The sequence below is a fragment of the Girardinichthys multiradiatus genome, chromosome 20 (assembly GCF_021462225.1).
Source record: "Girardinichthys multiradiatus isolate DD_20200921_A chromosome 20, DD_fGirMul_XY1, whole genome shotgun sequence".
Lineage (NCBI taxonomy): Eukaryota > Metazoa > Chordata > Actinopteri > Cyprinodontiformes > Goodeidae > Girardinichthys > Girardinichthys multiradiatus.
This window is the reverse complement of record NC_061812.1, coordinates 29,389,216-29,414,378: the sequence shown is the minus strand read 5'-3', so window position 1 is coordinate 29,414,378 and position 25,163 is coordinate 29,389,216. Positions and strand designations below refer to the sequence as shown.

The window sequence follows — 25,163 nt, the reverse complement described above, 5'->3', positions numbered from 1 at the left end:
AGAGGCGTCTGGGAGTATATTTAAGCATCTTCAGGTGAGCAGTGTTCAAAACTTGAGATGTTGTATTATAAGTTACTCCTGCTTTAAACTTCTCCACAGCTCCACCCATGACCTGTCTGTTGTGTTCCTAGGTCATCATGAAGCTCCATGAAACAGCTGGATTTATACGGACATTAAATCACACGCTTTTATATATATATATAGAGAGAGAGAGAGAAAGAGATAGATAGATAGATAGATAGATAGATAGATAGATAGATAGATAGATAGATAGATAGATAGATAGATAGATAGATAGATAGATAGATAGATAGATAGATAGATAGATAGATAGATAGATAGATAGATAGATAGATAGATAGATAGATAGATAGATAGATAGATAGATAGATAGATAGATAGATAGATAGATAGATAGATAGATAGATAGATAGATAGATAGATAGATAGATAGATAGATAGATAGATAGATAGATAGATAGATAGATAGATAGATAGATATTGTTTTGCAGCACTTTTGTTTAGTTTTTTCTGAAAGTAGGCCCAGAGGAAACAAAGTGGAGAGAGGGGAAAGACAAGCGGCAAGCATCACCAAACCCAGGACAGCCGCGTCAAGGACTGAGGTCTCCATACATGGGTCACGCGCTCTACCGCTGCACCAAGAGCTGCGCCCAATCACACGGTTTTTAAGACAATTGGTTGCACTGAATTTGATTTAGAAGCATTCAAGTAAAGGAGGCTGAATACAAATGCTCTAAATGCACTAAACTTCTCATATTCCTATTTGTGAAACATGTTAAGAACCATGTATCCTTTTCCTTCCACTACATAATGATTCATTTCTTTGTATTGGTATATAATATAAAATGCCAATAAAAATTGTTGAAGGTTCTGGTTGTCAGTCAGTCATTTTCTACCGCTTATTCCATAGTGGGTCGCGGGGAAGCTGGTGCCTATCTCCAGCAGTCTATGGGCGAGAGGCAGGGTACACCCTGGACAGGTCGCCAGTCCATCGCAGGTTCTGGTTGTTACTTGACAAAATAAGATGCCTGAGGTGTGTAAAAAACGTTTTTAAGGGACTGTAAAACTGGACCCATGACCAAAATGAATCTAACTATCCATCTTCAATGTGTCCCCTTCTGTTATGCAGTGATCAAAGGTTTTCTGTGCAAAACTACATTTTATTAATTAAAACGAAAAAAAACTTAAATTCCCACAGCCTTTAAAAACTATACAAACCATCCACTATATGGAAATCATATAACAGCCATTTATTTTATACCCAAAAACGACACAGGTCACAGAGATAACTGGAAGGCTGCTTTATTGTTTGGAAATAGGTTCGTGCTCAAATGAAGACATTCTTTCACCGATTTCTCACTTAACTGTCCCATGTGGTGTGCAACATATTATTCCCTCTTTCTTGACTGTAATAGTGGAAAGAAATGACAGTCAAAAGTTGTTTTTATTTAGTTTTTTTTTCCTTTTTAGTGAAGCTATTTTCAAAGAGAAGAAATTCATCTCAGTCATGCTACAAAATGATGGCCTCATATACTGATTGATAAATCAACCTCTGAAAAAAAATTAAAACAGAAGGCAAGCTGTTCTCTTACTGGCCGACGAGCCAACAAAACAACAAAACACAGAGAGAGAGAGAGAGAGAGAGAGAGACAGAGCGCTTCCTACAACACTCTACACAATGTTAGTCCAGACAGTCTAAACTATAGGTGGTGAGTTTTCAGTTCGCTTCGAACTCAACATGTCGACGTGCTCCGTTTTTGATCCACTCTCAGGCTGTTGAGATCTTTGTTGCAGGTTTTTATCGATAGAAAGCTAAAAAGGCACGTGCCGTTAAGAGATATTGCACCATAAACAAACATACAGACAGTTAAGACAACTAATCCTTAAATCTTTAGATATATCTTATTAAACGTTTTGGCAAAAATCAAAGATCAACTCTAAGCTGCAGCAAATGTGTTAAGGTTAAGGGTGGGGGCACATCAAGGGTTAGGGGCTGCAGCAAGCAATTGAAGTGATCTGGTTAAACAGCTGTTGCCTGCAAAAAGGCCAAAATGAGTGACCGCGTGTATGCCATTTTGCATCTGTGTATACAAAGTGGAGAAACAATAGGGGCAAGACATCTTCACATATGTACAAAAAAGAGAGAGGGAGTTGGTAAGGGGGAGGGGGAGGTTTAATGGGGACTGGTATGCTGGTAGTGCAATCCTCTCACCAAGGCAGGCTCCACAATTCTCAGCAAGCAACCAGTACAACATCATGCATTGAAGGCCAGTACTCGGTACTGGGGAAAGTCCCGGGTCAGGCCAGACATATTCTCTGAGCGTACTGCACAAAGAAAGAGGCGTGTTTACTTTCACTCAGTGGATCTGGTGTCACCTCAATGAGGGTGGATAGGAGAGTTGAGTTACAGACCTATATATATATACATATTGAGACCTATATATATATATATATAAATATATACATATATAGACCTATATATGTATATATATATATGTATATATATATATATATATATATATATATATATATATATATATATATATATATATACACATACATACATGTCTCGGTATAAAAGAATATATATCATATATGTAATACATGTGCGCATTGATTTATACAGTTTAACACATAGTTTACTGCTTTTTAATATAGACTCATTTCGCTTATTCCCGTCTTCATTATGAAAAGTGACACACAAAAAAATCTACGCCTTCTAACAATGCATCAACAGCCTAACGAGTGACAAAGGGGCATAAGCTGGAAGCCATTCTATTTATGGTTATTGGTATTTAGTGTTAAAGTAATAGCTGTAGTTTTTTTCTTTACGGTAATCCTGTATTTACAAAAAAACTACACATGCTCTTAAAATAATATGTTACATTATTTATAGTACATTGAAAAAAGATAGCTTTTGCAGTTTGTGCCCTTTACAGCAAAGCCTGAATTTATGTAATTATTTAAGGACTTTTTTTTTTTCCCCATCAGAGAAATTTTGGAGATGTTGGAGAAAATGCACGGCGATAGCTTTTATGCTTTCAGATTTTTATTTGGTTCAAGTTGACACCCACACTGATTCTGGAAATCTCATGCAGCAGCTGGGGCATGGGATGAGGGCGGTTATCTATAAACAGGGAAGTGACATCGCTGCACAACAGGAAGCGCAAATGCTCCAGGTTGTGGTGCTCAGGTTCACAGTACCATTAGAAGAAATGCATCCGGTGCTCTGTCGGTTATTTGGTATGGTTTTCTATTATACAGTTAAGCAATATGAAGGAAAATGGAAAATGAGAAGCTTAAAACTCTTGCCTAAACTTGGGGCTTTTCCATTTCTATCCCGGTGCTGCTCAAAACCCAACAAATCCCAATTCACTCTTCTGACGTCTCCTTCTCTTTTGACCTGTGTTTGCAATCAGGGTGAACATTTTTGGTTTTTATTTTTAATCCACATTAAAATGGCCACAAACATAAATACGGCAACAGTTGCAAGCCAGTTCTGTCGCCTAGTCATTGTGATGCCTCTACCCTTATATTTCCAAAGCATCAGAAGCAGGAAGCGCTAAACTTGCCCCTTACCGGGGCGGCTGTTGGACTGAGATGGCCAGCCGAGATCATTGTCCCACAAGAGTGACACAAAACAAAAACAATCAAACATGATTTAACATATGATGATACTCCCGCCACATTCAATTGCATTTTGTTGCAGAGCTCTTAATAATACATCTATATTATCTCCTGAGAAAAAGGGAAGAATTTTTCAAGCATTGCATACATTTCTAGGGTCTCTGTCTGATAACGACAGCAGAAAAAAAAAACAGAATGGGCGGTCCCACTCCGTCAGTAAAGGACAACAAGGGATTACAAGGCAGATCTCTTTGGCTTCTCCACACACAATGTTCTCATCACCCATTCAGACGTTTACGCGTTTCACTTTGAATACCCCAAACATCAGCAGAAAACAACTTCCCTCTCAGCTTGATGCGGTTTATAAAACTGTAATATAAGCTTCAACACCCTCTGAAACATCAAAATTACACAAGGGATGAAACCAAACATTTATATTAGTGAAGAAAACAATTTAAAACAAAAATCCAAACTCTTCCAAGCCCTTTTTTAAAAAAGGTTAGAGAAAAATTAGGAAGCAGAAAGAGGTTGGCCAAAGCCCAAAATTCAAACTGCGTAAAGTCAGACTCTCGCTTACATTAAAATAAAAGGCAGATGATGCGAACAGTACAGGAGCATACAAATTATAAACATAAGCTTTTGAAGCTTCCTTAAGAACATTCCAGTTCAAATGAACCTTTTAGTCCATCGATGCACTCAGACGTCTTTTTCTTCACCTTACATACCCAAAATCTTTCGAGCAGCAAAGAAAGTGCTTGCATTTCACCCAATGAGGTGGTGTTTTTTCTACTGTTTATAGATTAAACTTCTGAAATGTGTTGAATGATGAAATTTGATCAGTTTTAGCCGATCAACCCACATACCGCTTGTTTCCATTGAAGAAATTACCTGCCATCTCTTAAATTTTGACCAAAAGAAACGCCTCAATCATACAGATCGTCAAGTCACCGGTGAGGTCTGCGTATTAGTGTCTTGTGGACTATGATAATTCATGCAAGAGTTCTGATCAAAACATGCCATCATGCAAGTCATTTCTATGCATTGAACAAGCACAATTATTTATGTATTTGTCTGAAAATCTTTCTGAGTAAATGGAAGCCCTTGGCCGCAAGTTGAACCCCTGTAATTGAATAGATCCTTTTACCAATTTGGTGCAAAAACCCCATGTAAAATAAAGCATTTTGTATGTGGGTGTAACAAAAACAATGTGAGTAGTTGACCGACATGGGCAAACTGTTTGAATATTGTTCTTTTTTTTGTTGGTTTGTTTCTCGGCTTGCATTTTTGCTGCTCAAAAAGAAACAAAAATCTACTTTTAATAAAACAAGAGAAAATACTTTTGACTCTCACAGTTTGTCTATTTCTCTCACTCACCACTCATCCCTCTGTTTGCTCATTGAGTGAGTCTGTCATTTGTGTCTCTACACAATGACACAGAACCACTTTGGTTGCTGAAAGATCGAGCAGCTTCCTTGTTACCCGTCCTCTGCAGCCACACGGCGCTGGACTCCCGTTTTTGCCTTCCACCTCTTGGTGCAGAGTTACTTGGTGGAAAAACACAGGATTTTTCCTTCTGTTGCCTTCCTTTCGCTTTTGTTAGGATCAGTTGTGTTGATATAACGGTGCCACACAGAATGCTGATTATGTTTGGTTTGACTAAAGTTCAGTCACTTCTCCCCTGCCCCTCTGCATCCGTATAGGAATGAAGTCTGTAAACAAAATTATTGAGGACTATTTTTTCTGACTTGCAAATGAAATAATCTGTACATCTGTGTGGGTGAGTTTTCTCTCACTCTGCTTGAAGTTACATTAGTTAAATCTGTACTGTTATTAATGTGGTTATTTATCACCCTCCCCCATCCTAACACTGAGACTCCCTGATGTCTTTTTGGTTTCTTCCCTTTTCTTTTCTCTCTCCCCTGCCCTCGTTGTTGTCGTCCTTCTTCTCCTTTTCAGGTTTGGTCACACTGTCATAAGAAGGCAGGGAGGCAGTGGATGGAGTGCTCTCCTTCTTTTCTTGCTCCTGATTCTCGGCTTTGTTGTTGACCGGTTTGCGCTTGCACACAAATCCCCGCCAGGCCAGGTGGGAGCGGTAGGCCCGTTGGATGATCCTTGCGGACACATCCTCCTGCTTTCGCCTCAGAGTGGTGGTAATCGGCTCATAGGAGACCTTAGAGGGATTGGCAGCCACAAAGCGCTCCTCCATTTGTTGCCTAAGCATATCCAGCTCCCCGCTGTCGCCCAGCACTCGCTTGGTAAATGCAAACAGGATGTCCAGGCAGTGGATGCGGTCTCCACTCACCATAGGCATGTCCATTGCGATCAGCTCAATGGTGTTGGGCTTGGGGACGCGTAGCGGGTGCTCAAGCGCATCAGCAAAGTCAGAAAGCTTGGCATAGGTAATGAACTGGGAGGCATCAGGGTCAAACTTCTCCCAAATTTCATAAAAGGTCTCAAAGTCGTCCTCACTGAGTGGGTCTGCGCTCTCCTCCGTGGCCACACTGAAGTTCTCCAGGATGATGGCAATGTACATGTTGACCACGATTAGGAAAGAAATTATGATGTACATGACAAAGAAGAAGATGCCCACGGATGGGTTGCCACAGTCTCCAGTGGCGGGTGTGCCAGGGTTCTCTAAATACGGGTTGCAGTCTGGCGGGTAGTTGAGAATGGGCAGCAAAAGGCCATCCCAGCCAGCTGACGTGGTGATCATGAACAAGATGATCATGCTGTTTCCAAACGTCTCAAAATTGTACATGTCGTCGATTCCGGCTCCGTGTTTCACATAGCCAAAGTTGGACATGCCAAAGATGGAGAAGATGAACATGACCAGGAAGAGCAGGAGGCCGATGTTGAACAAGGCGGGGAGCGACATCATGAGGGCGAACAGCAGGGTTCTGATTCCCTTGGCGCCCTTGATGAGACGCAGGATTCTGCCAATACGAGCCAGACGGATCACCCTGAAGAGTGTCGGCGACACAAAGTACTTCTCGATCAGGTCAGCCAGAAACATGCCTGAGGTTATGAGAAGAAGACCACATATGCATGGTTAAAGCGTCACAATTTTTACAAAAAGTGCAGTCAATTCAGACAGAATTTCAACGAATAAGACAAATACATATTTTTAAAAATGTTTTAATCCTTCATCAGTATTACATTTTTATTTTTTGTTTATATACTATTGCTACTATTTTTTGAATTTATTTACTTACTACCTTACATTTTAATTACCTTATTACTTATTCATCTTAGCATACACGTGTTTGGCATCTTAGGGGCAACATTTGTTTTACTGTAAATACCAAAGTAAGTAGAATATTTGTTCTTGTTCTTTATAAAAGTACAGTTTCTTGCAATTGTATTCATTATATTGGTCTGTTACATAAAATCACAATAAAAAAGATTGAAGTTTGTGGTGGTAAAGACACATAAGGCTCAAAAGCAAACCAAGATAACTATTTATAAAACTATACATTTTCTTCATATTCACATAAATCTTTCAGTTGTCATTGTGAAAATGTTCACTTATTTCTTTGGCAAAAAGGTGCAAACAGATCCAGTTTTGTTTGACTTTTGGCTTGTGTACGATCCGCTGCTCTCAAGATCATAGGAGTAAAGCACCAAAACAAGTACCATTAAAGAAACCTAATATATGGAGAGCCGTTCCATTCAAAATTAATTAAATAAATAAATACTGTTATTATAAATAAATAAATATTCCATCAAATGAATAAATGTGCCCATGAAATAAAACAACATAAATATTTAAAAAATACATTTCTAGCTTATTTTGTCATTTATTTATTTACTTCAAGATTTATTTATGCATTTATTGATGTATGTATTTTATAACCGTGTTTTATTTTGTGACACTTTTATTTTGTGAACCTGCTTTACGTATTTCAAGGACTTTGATAAACATAAGTCCCTATTATGAAATACATACATAAATAAATAAATACATCTTGAAGTAAATAAATAAATAAACCTTGAAGTAAATATATAAATACATACATAAATTAATCTTATTTTATACTTAATTAATACTTAATAATTTATTAATAACAGTATTTATTTAGTTTTGAATGAAACAGCTCTCCATACAAATAGGTTGTACGACTTTATATGTATTATAGCATATATTGTTATTTTAGCCCATTTGGGTGGGCAGCATTTGAAAAATGCCCAAGCAAACTCTTGATTTTCCTTAATCCACACAAAGCATTAAATACTTGCCCACAATAGACAGGATGACCACAACCACATCGAAGATGTTCCAGCCATTGGTGAAGTAATAGTGGCGCAGTGCAAACAGCTTCAGAAGGAACTCGCCAGTGAAGACCACGATGAATATGAAGTTGACCCAGTAAAGCACATTCTCCGTGTCATCCGACTGATCATCGGTCTCCACCATCATGGTGACCATGTTGAGGCAGATGAGGATCATGATAGAGATGTCGAACACCTGCTGCGTCACAAAGTCAAACACCATACCTTGTATCTTGTTCTGGGGAAAAAGGAGGGGAAAAGAAAGAGTTATGTCTGGAGGCATTTTGCTTGGCTTTAGGATCTATAAAGTATAAACCTCTCTACAAGTGATACAGATGAGCAGCTGTGTTTACCTGAGGCCTGGGTATTGGTTTTTGTGGTTTCTTTGATCCAAGTTTTTTCATGGCATTGTAGTATTTCTTTTGTTCTTCTGTCATGAAGATATCCTGACCTCCAAAGTAAAGGGACACAAACAGTTTGGTTACAATCTGCAAAGACCTAAACTACTCATTCCAAAACTAATTTCAGGTTTGCCAGCAGCACAAAAAGTACCTTTTCGTATTTTCTTCTTTTGCATCAAAACTACCACCAGGTTTCAGCAGATGGTATTTTTTCATGCAATCGATTTGACACAAAAAGTTCAGGTTTTTAGGCATCCATAACAGTTTACTTTGAAATTAATTTCCATAAATACACCGAAAATGGGCAAAATCTCCATTAAATGCAAGGGTAATACCTTTTAAATATGTTTGAAATACATTATTGCATGGACATTTGGTATTCTCTCAGTAGAACAATTTTATGAGCAACTCTTCCTTTGCATATAAATTAAGAATAAGACAAGACAAGCACAATTTTTTCAGTAAATACAATAAGCAGATTAACGGTGTTGGAAGATTTGTACATAAATTATCATTGCTTAGTTTAAAAAGGTTCTTTATATCCTTATGATTTACCATTAAAAGACATTTTCATTTATTTAGTTAGGTGAACTTTGATAGAAGTGATTTGAATACTCTAATTCACAAACATTGTTTTCTGAAAAGTAAAATAGTTCTTATCTTTTTCTTCTGTTGATTGAAGTTATCAATGATGACACCAATGAAAAGGTTCAGGGTGAAGAACGAGCCAAAGATGATAAATATAACAAAGTAGATGTACATGTAGAGGTTGTCCTCATAGACAGGCTGGTCTTCCACCTGCCAGATGGCAAAAATACATTAGAATCTATTCTAAACATTGAACTGGATGACAAACAGAATCAAAGCTGCAGAAGATTACCTTTCTAGAATCAATTGCTGCGTACATAATGTCCATCCAACCTTTAAAAGTTGCCTGTGAAGCAGGTAGTCACAAGTGATAATATTTAAAATTTGCGAGACAAGAAAACCTTCATAATCACCAGAAAGTTTCTTACCACTTGCAAAAGTGCAAGGTATCCTGCACCAACATTGTCAAAATTGATCTTGACGTTTTTCCATCTGACTTCGGTGTAATTTGCAGGTTAATCAGCGCGAAGCACTCAGTTTTATTGTTGACGACGTCCGGCCTAAAGTACAGTTCAGCCGTCTCATTGAAACAGTAATAGTACTTCCCAGCAAACAGGTTAACGCCCATGATGCTGAAGATGAGCCAGAAGATGAGGCACACCAGTAGCACGTTCATAATGGAGGGAATGGCACCCACCAAGGCGTTCACCACAACCTGCAGAAAGCCGTGAGGAAACAAAACTGTAGGCTGACAATCATACCCCAGCTGCACATAAACATCAACACACAGAGAAATGCACACTCTCTTCTCACATTACAGGCTCACTTGTTTTGGTTGTTTTTGGTGAATATTAAACCCTTTCATGATGTACTACAAGGGAGTGCAACAATACTCAGCAGGGCACACAATACAATACAAAACACTGAGGGTTAATGAGGACAAATGCCCCACCGTGACTCACAATTTACTAGCTTTGCTGTAAAAATTTCATTGAAGGATAACAAGCTTTTTCAACCATCTTCTGAATCACAAAAATACAAAAAATTAAAATAACTAAAGTAAATGTAAAAAAACAAAAGGAAAAAAAATGATTTCAGAAACTAATAGGAAAATACAAATGTAATGTTAAAAGTATTATATATACAAATACAAAAGCATGAAATTAACAATACAATAATATTATTATGAAGAATATAAGTAAAGGAAAAACAATAATGGAAGTATATAAATAAATTTAAATAAATATTGATAAAATACTATTTTGTATGAAAAATGCTGAGAAAAACAATATAAAATAAAATATATAAATATGAAATAAAATAATTCTAGGAATAAATATAAACACATGGGGAAAAAAAAAATAATCTATTTTAGTTAATTAAGAAGTGAGTTTCCACTTCTTCAGACTAAATTTCACATGTGGTACCTGCTCATACAAACATGACATTTATAAGGCTAAACATCTCTTGATTTCATCTTATAGGACATCATACTTTGAGTAGTTTGTTTTGAAGATAAATTAGATTCATTCCAATTTTAATGACCATAGATCAAAAGATTCTAACTTACAGTTTTGTGCCATGATGTCTTGTTACACTCCTCCAAACCAATGTTAAATATTGTATGCTGATGTTCAAACCAATGTGTAAAAGATTAACTGGGTACATGAATAAAAACTCTTCCGGTATCAATGTAAAATATGCCAAGGAAATTTGACAAATAAAATCATCTTCTCATACAAAAACAAATTGTTCTTTATATGAATAACAGGAAGGAATTGAAGCCTTTACAGGTAGAGAATACCTGAATGTGCATTTCCACATACAGAGATGGCATGTATACAAAAAGCCAAACAAACCAAAACTATAAACATACCACAAATGTTGTTTTTTTTCTTCCTTTTTGTATTGTTTTTCTTCAGCCCAATATCATATTATAGTCAATGAATCAATATTAATATAACTGCATAACTGTGATGATGAAAACCATAGTGATGAGAAATCACTAAAGAGTGATAAGCAAAGATGGCGGGGGAAGGGGAGGGGTATGCAACCAGAAGTTTATTGATCTTCCAGTGTGACAATGCCAAAGCCAAACTGTGATAATATCAGGTAACAGGACACCTCAGGCAGAGCAAAAGTCAGAGGATGCTGAGCCCAGACATGGACAGGATTGTTTGTTTTCTGCCAAACAACAACCAGAGGCTGATCGGAGCCATCACACAAATCAAGTGCCGCTCAAACGTGAACATGGTCATTATCTTATACTTTTCATATTTTGTGACGTGACAGCCACAAACCAAGTGTTTTATGTGATATACCAACACAAAGTACTGCAGAGTTGTACAATTGTATTTACAAATTAAAGTCTGAAAAGTGCGGCAGGAATTTGTATTTGGTCCCCTATAAATCAATACTTTGTAGAAAGCTTTAATTACAGCTACAAATTTATTTGTGTATGTGTCTACAAGCTTAGCGCGTCCAGAGAACTAACTTTTAACCCTGTCTTTAGTCCAAAATAGCTCAAGGTCAGTCAGATTGGATGGAGAACATAATTTCTTGTGAACGTTTCTCAGTTTTGGATTTAGTTTTAGATTTCCTCTGACATTTGCTTGTGGCAAACTAGAAACTGAATTTTTTATGGTTCCTTTCTTGCTACTCTTCTATTAAGGGCAGATTTGTGGAAAACGAATGGCTGGCCTAAAGGATTCTCCCACCTAAAGAATGGCTCTCTGCAGCTCCTCCAGAGTTACAATGGACCTCTTGGCTGCTTGTCTGATAAATCTTCTTGTTGGCCAGTCTGTAAGTTTACGTGAATGACTATGTCTGTGTAGATTTGCAACTCTATCACTGACCTGTCTTCTGTGTTCATGGGCCTTCAGAATCTTCTCTGTTCAGTAATGTTCTGTAACAAGCTCTCTGATGCATTCACAGGACAGTTGGATTCATATTGAAATTTAACTTCAGCACAGGTGGACTCTATTTACTAATCAGGTGACGTTTGAAGCTAATTGGCTCCAGGTATTTTATTAAGGTGTATTATAGTAGAAGGGTCTGAATAGAAATGTACAACCCACTTCAGGCACCATTCATTTTCCTTTCCAGCTCAAAGTTTTTTACACTACTTTGTGTTGGTCTTTCACATAAAATCGCATAGAAAAACATTTAGGTTTGTTGTTGTAAGGTGAAAAAAGTGAAAGAGATATGAACACTTTGAAAGATATTGTAAGTTCATTTGTCCATCTTTGTACTTTAGGAACACTACCAACAGGTTGTGGGCATCTAGAACAGATTGCATTTAATATTTCAATTCTGTTTTTAATTTCAGGTTTTAGGGTTTGATGTGACAGTTCACGCCAACCTCTTGTTGTTTCTCAGCTAGCACCAATCGAAGCTGACTTTTTTATTTTGCTGCATCATTCAGGTAGACAGGAGGGAGATATCTTTAGATCAGGCCATTTTTTCAATAAATACTTCATTCCTAGGAGCTTTAACAGAATGCTAAATTTATCATATATGAAATGAAATATGATAAATCAAATCAGATGTATTAAACCATCTGAGATGATCTTAAACCATGCAAAAAGCTTCTCGCTTATTAAAAGGGTTGCTGCAAAAATTCCCCTCAGAGAGTTTTTTAAGTTTTTTGGGTTTTTTTGCCATTTCTAGCATGCGTTGATGCTTTTTCGTTAAATCGGCATGCAAAAGGAGCAGCTGCCTGGAGTCTTAGGTCTTACCCTCATCCCTTCAAAACGTGACAGGGCCCTGAGGGGTCTCAAGGCCCTCAGTGTCCTGAGTGATTTAATCGGGCCTAGATCGGAGTAGCCCAAAGCATTAGCTATAAGGCTGACTATAGACACCTACACAGATAGGGACAGAAGGAGAAGGAAAGACAGAAGCAGAAGAAGAAGAACGTCGCCACACAGTTAGAAGGAATATAGAGAGAAAGGTGGCCCTAAATCAACTGTAAGGATGGCTGAATGATTATATACAGAGTACAAAAATAACTCCTTTATGTGTAAGAATACTTTTACAACATAAAGGTTCAAACAGTAAAAGAAATGGTCAATAATGTGTACCCAGAGTTTTTCCCTTTATTTAAAAACCTTATGTTCATGTTTGGTTTAGTTTTGGCAAGCCAGTCTAGCGTGACAACCAGCTTAACAGCACAGTGAGCACACCTGGAAAGAAACTTGTGGTTGACACAGTGAGAGGAAGAATAGAGAGTCCAACAAAGGGACAAAATCGGAGGAGAGATGTGTTCACGAAACACTCAAATCAATGTGACACAATAATATAACACACAGTACACAGTACGAAACGGTACCGACACCAGCGGGCATTTCACTCAAAGAGAGGAGAGCGAGAAAGAGAGAGAGGGAGAACGCAGGAGGTTGAGGACAACTTTCAGGGTTAGAAGAGAGAGGGTAACCTGTGAAAGTAGGAGCCCCACCACAGCACACAAACCTTACCCTGGACCCCCAAACACCGACCTCTCAGTCCCCCTCTTGAGGTGCACAATGTCTCTCTTAACTTAAAGGGAGACACAGTTATAGGAACCTGCTGTGAGAGAGAGGACAGGTCAGTATCAGGGCAAATGATTGAGTTATGTTTACAGGATGTGACGCTTTACGCTAAATAACTAGTTATGCATCAGTTTTGTATATTTACAGTCACCTTCATAAAGTACAGTAACCATAATGGCTGGTCTCATACAAGGTCCATTCTCCTGTTTTTACTCCAATTTCTGTGTTTAGTTTTTTCAAGTAAAATTCTAGATATAGTTTTTTTTTTTGTGAATGCGAATCTATCTGGTAAAAAAACACATGCACTGGATTAGAGCTCCATCAGTAAAAGCTGAATAGAAGTTACAGCAAAGATTACAAAATCAAGGTCAGATTATAAGGGTTTGTTAAATTAGTGTGCAAAACTGGTGTGCACGAATAACTGTGTTTGTCTACAAAACTTTTATTTTATTCATTCATTCATCTTCTATACTGCTTCTTCCATAATGGGTCATGGGGGGGCTGGTGCTTATCTCCAGCAGTCTACGGGTGAGAGGTGGGGTACACCCTGGACAGGTCGCCAATCCATCGTAGGGCAACACAAAGACACAGAGACATACACGACAAACAACCATGCACACACTCAATCACACCTAAGGGCAGTTTAGAGAGACTAATTTACCAAACAGTCATGTTTTGTTTTTTTTGGACTGTGGGAGGAAGCTGGAGTACCCGGTGAGAACCCACGCATGCACGGGGAGAACATGCAAACTCCATGCAGAAAGACCCCCGGCCGTGAGTCAAACCCAGGACTTTCTTGCTGCAACGCAACAGTGCTACCAACTGCGACAGTGCAGCCCACTTTTATTTTATTTTTTTAATCTGGGCTTACAGCAGATATAGGCATACCAAGTGTCGTTGATGAACGCATTCGTACATGAATGATCCTCAACTTTTTGAGAACCTTAAACTGAATGGTGCTGTTTTTTAAGTGTGGAATGTCAAGGAGACTTAGCTCAGTCCCTGGTGAACGTCTGTGTGCATGGACAGCAGAGACTGTCTTTTATGCAAGACAAATTCAACTTTTATTCAATATTAATGTGGGTTTTCAATTGTGCAATAATATTTTAAAGGGCAAGAACCTTATGCCAAATCCTGTCTGTGGTAATAAGAAGGTTAAAAGTGACAACAGTGACAAACGTAGTCTAAATGGATACTTTTCAGTTCTTGTAAAGACAGTTTATTTGAGCAACAACAACAGGAGAGAATAAAACAGATGCTGGCAATGGCATTATTCATATACTAATTTATTAATGATGTCATGACCTATATATTTTTACTTTATTTTAGAGAAATTATGATAAATGAATGAGAAATAGTTCAAGTTGGAGTTGTGAACTATGAAAATATTCAGGTGGTGAACTATGAACACGAATCAATTCATTTTAACACAGCTAAGCTGAGTTAGGAACCAGGTCTTGTTAAGGATGAACTGGTACAGCACTCAGTACTTAATCGCGGGGGGGACAATACATCAATTTCAATTTTTATATAAATTTAATAGTTTCTGAAAACTCTTTAATTACTAAATGTTAAGGAGTTAAAATATACTTCTCTAAATTGAATATATAGGCAACATCAAGAATGAGCTGTGCATTGCTAGTACTACTGTAGTTTTCTTTTAAGTTAACTTTAATATTATATACTCAGCACAGTAAGTAAAGAAACGTGTGCTTGGTTATTATTATTGTTTTATTAACACTGCCTCACAGCAATAAATATATAGGAAAACCTGTTTGTTACTGTCATTTTTGGGATTGGATGAATGAAGTTTGAGGAAGCAAGACATATTGATAATTTAACAGTTCACTCATTTAACAAATAGGGCCTCCATAGTGTGTGGAAGAACCATACACAGCTACAACAACCTGGCACCCAATCCGATCCCTATATTCAAACTGCATTTGTTGAAAATCAGGCAATGTGGTTATCTTGGTCACCATGTCATGAACCGCACAAGGAGCTAAGCTCACACATGTTCAATGGGAGGGGGAGGTCATAAGTGCCGGAAGGCCATTTCATCCTCTCTAGTCCTCTCTAAAGTATAATTTTTCACTATGCCACAAAATATAAATGAGTCCTTCAAGGACGTCAGCAGATATTTGGACTCATATTGGGTCAAATATGCAGATTACTTCATTTGGCATTGAATGACTTGCCAGAGAGCAACAATGATCAGCCATTTTGTAAACAAACCTAAAGTAAAGGAAGGTCAAAAACAACAACGAAATCTGCAATTTGCGCTCAGTGATTTAGAATGGCTCAGAGTGTCCCGATATGAGAGACAATCTGTCTCTCTGTCTATTTTCATTTTGTTTTTGCACCTCACCTAAAAAAGTTCCCACCAACACATCCATCTGTATACAAGCATGATGACCTAATAAACTGACAAACAAGGATAGTAAGAAAACAGTTTAACATTTTGGAAAAATAAAAAACAAGCTTATTATTAGGGGTGCACCGACTGATCAGCTGGCCGATCGATTGGCCTCAATTTCCTTAATTTTGGGCCATCGGTGATCGGCTGGTACTTACATGTGAAACCAACCTTATCCACCGATCTTAACTACTTGTTTAACCTATTATGCCAGTTTTGGGAGGTTTTTTTTATGTGAAATTTGAAAGACTTAAAGAACTGCAAAGCTCTAAATGTCTAATTTATATTTGAGAGCACTGCCTCATGTGCAGTTAAAAAAAGTTTGTATTATTTCACCAATATTGTTCAATGTTTTTGAATAAAATAAGATTGGAACTTTAAAGGTGTATTGTGACCTTATAACACCTGACAGTGTCAGTTATAGAAAAAAACGGTATTGGCTGAAATCGAAATTGGCAGGTCAGGCTTTTTACAAATCTGTAATTGGTGATCGGCCAGAAAACTGCAATCGGTGCACCGTTAGTTATTATATTCCTATTCTGTAATTTCAACTGTATTAATCATAATGTCATTAGATATTTATTTTCAGCTTTCTTGCTACCTCCAAGTTTCATATAAGAACTGAAAATCACATGTCACTAAACAGTCATTTTTACAACTAAACTTTTATATTTTTATAGAATTTGGAGCCTCATAAGTGTTATCATGTGTGCCAAACTCCTCATGTTCTTTTAGTTGACATTAAAACAGCTCAGCTCCAACAAAACAAAAGGTTTTGGTCCTACAGAAGCATCCCAAAAAAGTGCAATTATTGGACTTTGAACTCATCTTGAACCAAAACATGTAGAAACAATCTTCTCAAATACACAAAAATCTCAAATTTAAGTTATCATTGTCATATCTAAGAAAAGAAAACACGGTAGGAATTTGGAAACATAACAGCTTACAGAATTGTACAGAATCAGCAATGTTGTCATGAAAAGTTCTTGCGGTTCAAAGAGTTTCTCAGTTTCTCAGTGAGGATCTCCAGCTTTTAGTTCAGCAAACAGACAATGGCTTGAGACCTTGGCAAATTTGGTTAGACAGACAAAAATCATACAGCAATTTTTAAAATATTGGAATGTAAAACTAAAAATATGTGATAATAATTTTTAAAGGTAGTACCAGCATTAGGAAATAGGAAAAATAAGTCCATTAGAAAGGTTAAAAATAACTAAATATAAGAACATAAAAAACAGATTGAACTGATCTAAATCTAAACTAACATTATAGAGGAGCTCACTGAAGACAAAGATTTTCTTCAAAGTAAAAAATATCTCTTTAATTATTTCCAGGTAGATTTTTGCCCACATCGCTACACTGTGACTGACCTGGAAAAAGTTTCAAATGACCTCAACAACAATGCCTGTAAAACATTTGTTTTGGTATCACTGAATCTCAGTGCTGGATTTGACAGAGCTGATCATAAAACACTGATTAATTGACTGGAAAATGGGTGGGATTGTCTGGTTCTGTGCTAAATTTGTTCAGATCTTACTTGGTAGGCAATGAATATTTTGTGTTAATTGGCAATTTTAACTCTGAACACAGAAAGATCACATGTGGGGTTCTGCAAGTTGCAATTCTTGTGCCACTTTTGTTTAATATCCATACGCTCCATCTAACTGAATCCCTTTAAGATGATAGAATATTACAACATTTCTTACAATATCTATAGCGATGACAAAAACCTTTTATTTCTGTCTTACCACATGACCATAATCAAGCAAGTGTGTCTGTAAAATATATGAGTGAATGGGTCAGGAGTCCCTTCAGCAGAAAAGACAAAACATTGTTTTTGGCCCCATAGTGCAGGGTTAGATATTAGCATATACGTGGAATCCATGATGCCAAAAACTATAAAACATGCAAGGAAAGTGTATTTATTGGATCAGACCTAATTCTTAACCATCATAAGGTCTAAATTAGAAAGAGGGCCTTATCAGTTTCACAGAAGAGGCCTTTGTAGGTGATAGAAAACAAACAACAGGATCTGTCAGCTAACACTGGGCTCATCCAATTCAATTTTTGCGTGTCATTCACTTTCTACTTAATATTTTTTAAACTTGGAGGAATTAAAATCAACTGAAAGATTTGTAGTGGATTGTTTGTAGATCCCAAAACATGTTGCTTTAATCAGAAGCACTATACTTTTTAAGCTTGTTGTTTAAGCTTGTTAAGCTTGATATAATAAATATAAAATTAATATATAAGAATCTTGGATTGGTTTAAAACTATCTATTGTCAGTAAGGTGTGGTAACTGAAATTGCCATGTGCAGTATTGTTTTAGGGTCAACTAGACCCATAACAATTATTTTTTTAATGTCTTTGCACTCCTGATGCTTTGACCATAAATTATTATGGTGAACAGTTGAAAGAAATGAGCTGAACATAACCAGACAGAATTGAAGTGTACTTACATCAACAATGAAGAAGTCCAGCCAACACCAGGCATTAGTGAAGTACTTAACGAAGCCGTAGGCCACCCATTTCAGCAACATCTCCAGGATGAAGATGTAGGTGAAAACTCGATCGGCGTAATCTAGGATGATGCGCACTGTCTTCCTCTGTTCAATGTACACATCTTCAAAGGCCTGAAAGTTAGCAGAAGTACACATTGGCCAGTGGGTTAACTGAGAAAAGCCATTTTTGACATTTTAATTGTACTGAAGTTAAGAACTGGAGATGTTTTTTTGTATTTTGTATTTTTTATTTATCATTAATTGTGATGAAGAAAAGAGAACAAGTGCAACAATTACAGAGGAAAGCATAAAGAAAATAAAAAACAAATAAAAAATACATATCAGTATACATTTAGGGTGGTAGAGTTTCACAGCAACATAATAAAAATTATTATTATTAATAAAGAGATGAATAAATAAATATTGGAGTAATTGTGGTCTCATGCCCCGCAGTCATCAGCTAGATAAGTCAAGTCTACTGATGCTTTTGGCTTGCACCTAAGAATGGCGAACTAGTGAATCACTTTCAACAAATCTGCTTTTTCTTTACAAACAGTAGTTTTGTACAATGTTAAGTACAAAAATAGCGATAAATAAATTATAAAGACTAACAACTCCCACCATGGCATGTATGCATTCTTCAGCACAGAAGTCCAGAGGCCCTTTTTTCCTTCAGAAAGCTGCAAACCTAAGCTGAATCCTTTTGGTTGAGAGGTTGGGGCATTACAGCACTTTGCCATCCATTAAGGATAATAATATCAAGAGGGGCCGCAGCAGACAAGCAAGGATGTTGATGCTCCCTTACATCTTTAGAGACAAACGATACTCACGCTACATAAATGGATGTGTGTTTATGCACCTATTATTGCAATGTTCTTTTTCCTGCTCTTACTTAAACGTTAATTCTTGCATATTTAATTTCAGTGTAAAACCAACACCAACTGTGTTTTGATTCACTTCATAGTAATCTATACTATTAAATGGCATTTTTGAGTACTTAGATAAAAATAGCTTTTGTGGGTGGCTGGCTGTGTGTGTCTGTGCTTTTACCAGAGCTCCACTGCTGAGGAGGATCATAAAGATGATGAGGGTCTCAAACCAGTTGTGTTCCACTATCAGGTAGCAGGTCTTCCTCAGGAACCACCAGTGTTTTCCCCATCCATGAGTGATGGGAACGTCACAGCACTTGTATTTGGCCACGCACTCTGTATGACGAATGAAAACACACCTGCTGACACGTTCTAAAGAGGCAGATGTTTTGCAAAATACCAACACAATACAAAGCATAGCTTACATTAACACTAAATATATAAATTAACCCCCATATTCATTGATATCTATGGTACGAGATGTATAAAAAGCCTTAAAAGTTTATTTTTTCATCGCAGTGGCATTTGACTCTTTTCAATTCTCTGCCATAATTTATAATTAAATAAATTAAACGGTTACTGTGGCTCATCAAATACACCGTAACATCTGATTTGTACACAGCGACTCAACTGGAAACCTTTTCTATAGCTGTATTTGCCCTGCCCAATGCGTTTGATGAGTAAGCCTGACAGATAACATAAAAACATAATATGCTGCAACAAAGGACTATAAAGTAATAAAATAAATGAATATCTACATATGCTTTTAAAATATAATGCATCCAGATTTGTAAGGATAGTTTTTAACAACAATTATATAAATATATATTTTAAAAAAAATTTAGCTAATAAATTATTTAAAACTATAAATAAATATTTGTTTATGCATGTATTTAATGTAAGTATTTGTATGTAAGAATTACATTTCAAATGTCCTAGTACTTTAAACAGTTCATGATGCCATGCACAGGTCACAGGTCCTAGGCCAATAGAATCACAGCTCCTGAAGCACACTTAACTGTGTGAATGAGGTGCTTCTCCACAAATCTCTCCTTTGTTTCACCCCAAACCCGTCTTAAGGATTTGTTGCTGTAAAGCTCAATCCTAGTCTCATCTGACCAAGGCACATGGTTCCAGTTAAAGTACCAGTAGAGTTTAGCCATGTTTACATTTGTAATGGTAGGACAGAAAAGTCTTTTGTCTTGGAATGCCTACCACAGAACTGGTTGCCACTGTAGATTTCTTTACCTCCCTTACTCTACCTCAACATGGCCAACAAGATACATTTAATGTGATATAATGCTACAGAAATAAATGCAATATAAATACATTTACTTTAAGGTTTTTTTAAACATCTGAATCACAAGGTCTGATGAGCATCACACACCATCAGTCCAGCAGGCATCTGGGTCGAGATACTCCTCCACGACTTCAACCACCGCCACCTCCTCTACATCAGGTTTGATGTCTATTGTGCTGCCCTCAGATGAACTGGTGTCATCCAGCTAAGGAAAAAAAGAGATCAATTTACTCTTTAAGATAAAGATTTAATCAATTAGATGGAGAAGCTGTATCAGTTACACAGAATTAGTTTTAAGTACTTCTGGGTTATTAGGCATTCCCACATTACTCCAATATGTACATGTTGTAGTAATGTAGTATTCACAGTTTTCTCTCTGACACTACCTAACTGGCAAAGTTAAGATATTCATGTGGCATTTATTAATATAAACCCAACTCATGATTGATGCTCACCGCTGTATTTGTAAAAATCTATAAAACTTAGTGTTACGTGCTAAATTCATTTGTTATGAAATAACTGACTAAACTTTATTAGCGTAGTCACGCCAAAAAAAAAACAACAAAATCACCAAAGAAACCTTCAAATTTCTGCTGATTCCAGTCCTTACCCTGTCTGCTCTACAGGGTGCTCAGTTTCTGCATGTAGTGCAAGGAGGATAAGGTGACTGATGATATAAGAACCATGTGCTGGTATAATAGTTATGCAGTTGTATTATCTTAATTCGTCCAACGATAAGCCAGATGAAGATGACCTACATATTATAAATGTCTACGGGTTTTTGGTCCGGATTGTGCTGCTTGCACATGCATAACATGCAGATGACAATGTTTCTGTTGCCTCATCAGGACCACTCCCTGTCTGCTTGCAGGCTTTTTTGTCTGCATGCTCAGCATTTATGTCTAAATGGATATTCTTTAAAGATATTTTTTGGCACTAGTGGCATTTATTTATTTATTTTTTGACAGTAGGCAGACAGGAAAGAGGGGTAGAGAGAGGGGGAGACATTCGGCAAATGTCGCCCGGTCCAGGACTCGGCCGCTTCGATGACTGTAGCCTCTGCATATGGTCGTGCGCTTAACCCCTACACCATCAGCGCCACGCCTAAATGAATGTTCTGAAATGTCATGCCAACTTTGTGTTTCATGTGGAAGCCAATACCACCTCTGCAAACCTAGTCTGGAATAATAATTGTAATGATTTCTTAGAGACACACTGAGAAATCAGCTGGTCAATAAAATAATAAAATCAATATTGCCGGGTCTAAGCTTTACAAAAACCAGAGATCAGAAATCTGCCCAAAAATCTGGATTTAGACATCTTTGTTAATAATAATAAATAACATAATTTTTGTATTTCAAATATATCAGCCAGAAAGTACGGTTTTGAACACAATGTTAGAGTAGTTTTTTCTATTGGAAACAGCTTCTGACCACTACCTAACTAAGCAATTTTTACTCACATCTTTGCTGTTTTCTACATCCGATTCGCTGCTGAAGTCCTCCGTGTTGAGGTTTTCAAAGTCCGACTCTCCAACGGCGATAGGAACGCACACGGTAAGGTTGGGGTTATGGATGAAAGACATGAAGTCGTCATCGATCATGTACTTGCCCACACTGCTCCCTATGCCACTGGTGGTGCCGTTGCCATTTTTGGGATAGTCCAGTTCACGGTTGATTTCAACAGTGTGGTTCGCGATGCAGTTGAGCTTTTCCTCATAACTTCTACCCAAAGGCTTCTGCTCATCCTCTATAGGCTGCTTGTCAGGAAGGTTAAACAAGATAAACAAAATTACTGTCGGAAAATATGGATGTAGATGCTGAAGTTAAGATTTTAAATAACTGTGGAATAAGAGATTCTTGTGGTACGGTAGGTTCAGGTAAAAATGGCACGGACTCATGGTATTATGATATTTACACAAAGTTTTTCAACATAAATGTACAGTGTCACCTAATTTCTTTAATATAAAACCAAAAAGTAACAATTAATCCTAGTTTAGTTAAAGTCATGTAACATACTAATTATTGCCGACATAATAATGCTTTAAATAACCTCAATTATAACTGTTAATGAATAAGGCTACCTCAGGTAGAAAGACTGCAGTTCTTTGCTAAACAGACCAGTTTTGCTAACTCTTCAGCAAGGGGAGTAACTATTAACTGTCCTATAAGACGTTACAAGTCACTAAATGACATCATTGCATATGTTTAGAAGAACAAAATAACTTATTTTTGCCGATTCTTGCTTGTTTAAATCTCAATGCTACAATTCCAACACTGCTCCAAAAGTGATCAAAAAGAGACACACTGGTACTGTTACTTCACTGTTACTATCAATTTTTATAAATCTATATTTTTTGAACATGATTTTTGTAAAATGTACTGGCACTTTCTCTGGCTTTCATCGACAGAACTTTAAACTGTAGGAATAGTGTGATGGAAGTCATCAACACCTTTGAAACCTTGGCTTACCTTGATACCAGTATATCACCAATTGTGATGTACCTTTTTGAGGACTGTGGCTACAAAGACCCGCATGTTGGCCTTAAACCAAGCGATTCCGGTCTTGATGCGGGCAACAGCGAGTTGAAGGTTGTTGGGTTCTCCGTCGTCATCAGTGGCAGCGAGGTTGTCCGCACTGAACGAGCTCAGCAGCAGAGCCAGAAACAGGTTCAGCACCTTACAAGAAAACACAAAACAAACTCTGGAACCCTAGAACTTAGTTAACATGACCTACTTTTAAAATGTAATGCTGTATTTTCTTTTCTTACCACAAGATTTCCTATAACCATAACCATCATGAAGACGATTATGCACATAGCCTGTCCTGCCACTTCCATGCAGTCCCACATTGTTTCAATCCACTCTCCACAGAGCACTCTGAACACGATCAGGAACGAGTGAAAGAAGTCATTCATGTGCCAGCGTGGGAGCTCGCAGTCCAATGCAATCTTGCACACACAGTCCTTGTAGCTCTTTCCAAACAGCTGCATGCCCACCACAGCAAAGATGAAGACGATAATGGCCAAAACCAAGGTCAAATTACCCAGAGCTCCCACTGAGTTACCAATGATCTTGATCAGCATGTTGAGTGTAGGCCAAGACTTGGCCAGTTTGAACACTCTTAACTGTAAATGGAAAACAGGATTATTTGCTTGTATTTTAAACACATTTAACAAAATAGTTTGGCATTTTATAGAGCTAGCTCAAGAGTAAATTTAATCCTAAACTTCTTCTTGTGACAGGAAGCTGATGATTTCTAAAATGTTCATCTCTTATTTCGGTATTCTCAAAAACGTGGCAGACAACATCAACCCGAGATTCTTTTTCACTCACCAATCGGAAAGACCTGAGAACTGAAAGTCCTTCCACATCAGCCAGTCCCAATTCAACTAAACTCAGGGTCACAATGAAGCCGTCAAAGCAGTTCCAGCCTTCCTGGAAGTAATAGTAGGGGTCCATGGCTACGAGCTTGGCAAACATCTCCCCAGCAAAGATGCCAGTGAAAACCTACAGGGGGAGACCAATTTAGAATGAGATTTAAGTGGGAACATATCACTACATTTAGTGGTACGTAATTAGAGAATGTTTTCAACCCCTTCTATAAAACAAGATGTCTAGATGGCAACATACTTGCATATTACTCATGCTGTGTATATTAAAACAACTATTCTAGTGCTGGAAAATGTTTGGTGAATATAAGGAGGACACCTTATCCTGTTGTTAGCCAGACACACCTTCTCATTCAAAGAGTTTTCTTTATTTTCATGACTATAAATATTGTAGCTTCACACTGAAGGCATCAAAACTATGAATTAACACATGTGGAATTATATACCGAACAAAAAAGTGTGAAACAACTGAAAATATGTCTTATATTCTAGGTTCTTCAAAGTAGCCACCTTTTGCTTTGATTACTGCTACGCACACTCTTGGCATTCTGTTGATGAGCTTCAAGAGGTAGTCACCTGAAATGGTTTTCTAACAGTCTTGAAGGAGTTCCCAGAGATGCTTAGCACTTGTTGGCCCTTTTGCCTTCACTCTGCGGTCCAGCTCACCCCAAACCATCTCGATTGGGTTCAGATCCGGTGACTGTGGAGGCCAGGTCATCTGGTGCAGCACCCCACCACTCTTCTTCTTGGTCAAATAGCCCTTACACAGCCTGGAGGTGTGTTTGGGGTCATTGTCCTGTTGAAAAATAAATGATGGTCCAACTAAACGCAAACCGGATGGAATAGCATGCCGCTGCAAGATGCTGTGGTAGCCATGCTGGTTCAGTATGCCTTCAATTTTGAATAAATCCCCAACAGTGTCACCAGCAAAGCACCCCACACCATCACACCTCCTCCTCCATGCTTCACGGTGGGAACCAGGCATGTAGAGTCCATCCGTTCACCTCTTCTGCGCCGCATAAAGACACGGTGGTTGGAACCAAAGATCTCAAACTTGGACTCATCAGACCAAAGCACAGATTTCCACTGGTCTAATGTCCATTCCTTGTGTTCTTTAGCCCAAACAAGTCTCTTCTGCTTGTTGCCTGTCCTCAGCAGTGGTTTCCTAGCAGCTATTTTACCATGAAGGTCTGATTCACACAGTCTCCTCTTAACAGTTGTTCTAGAGATGTGTCTGCTGCTAGAACTCTGTG

At 37.7% G+C, this 25,163-nt stretch overlaps 1 protein-coding gene across 1 annotated transcript in view; it reads right to left on the bottom strand.

Annotated features, from left to right (window-relative positions):
* Nucleotides 1-1,307: 1,307 nt before the first annotated feature.
* The window catches only part of scn8ab (sodium channel, voltage gated, type VIII, alpha subunit b), a 68,630-nt gene continuing 44,774 nt past the window's right edge, over nt 1,308-25,163 (bottom strand). Inside the window, 15 exon segments of the mRNA XM_047347080.1 lie at nt 1,308-6,663; nt 7,885-8,155; nt 8,271-8,375; nt 8,979-9,116; nt 9,199-9,252; nt 9,335-9,412; nt 9,415-9,621; nt 12,644-12,766; nt 18,309-18,482; nt 19,401-19,555; nt 20,607-20,724; nt 21,982-22,275; nt 23,024-23,197; nt 23,290-23,646; nt 23,855-24,028. Coding sequence (XP_047203036.1) covers nt 5,510-6,663; nt 7,885-8,155; nt 8,271-8,375; nt 8,979-9,116; nt 9,199-9,252; nt 9,335-9,412; nt 9,415-9,621; nt 12,644-12,766; nt 18,309-18,482; nt 19,401-19,555; nt 20,607-20,724; nt 21,982-22,275; nt 23,024-23,197; nt 23,290-23,646; nt 23,855-24,028 — 3,576 coding nt within the window. The 3' untranslated portion in view covers nt 1,308-5,509.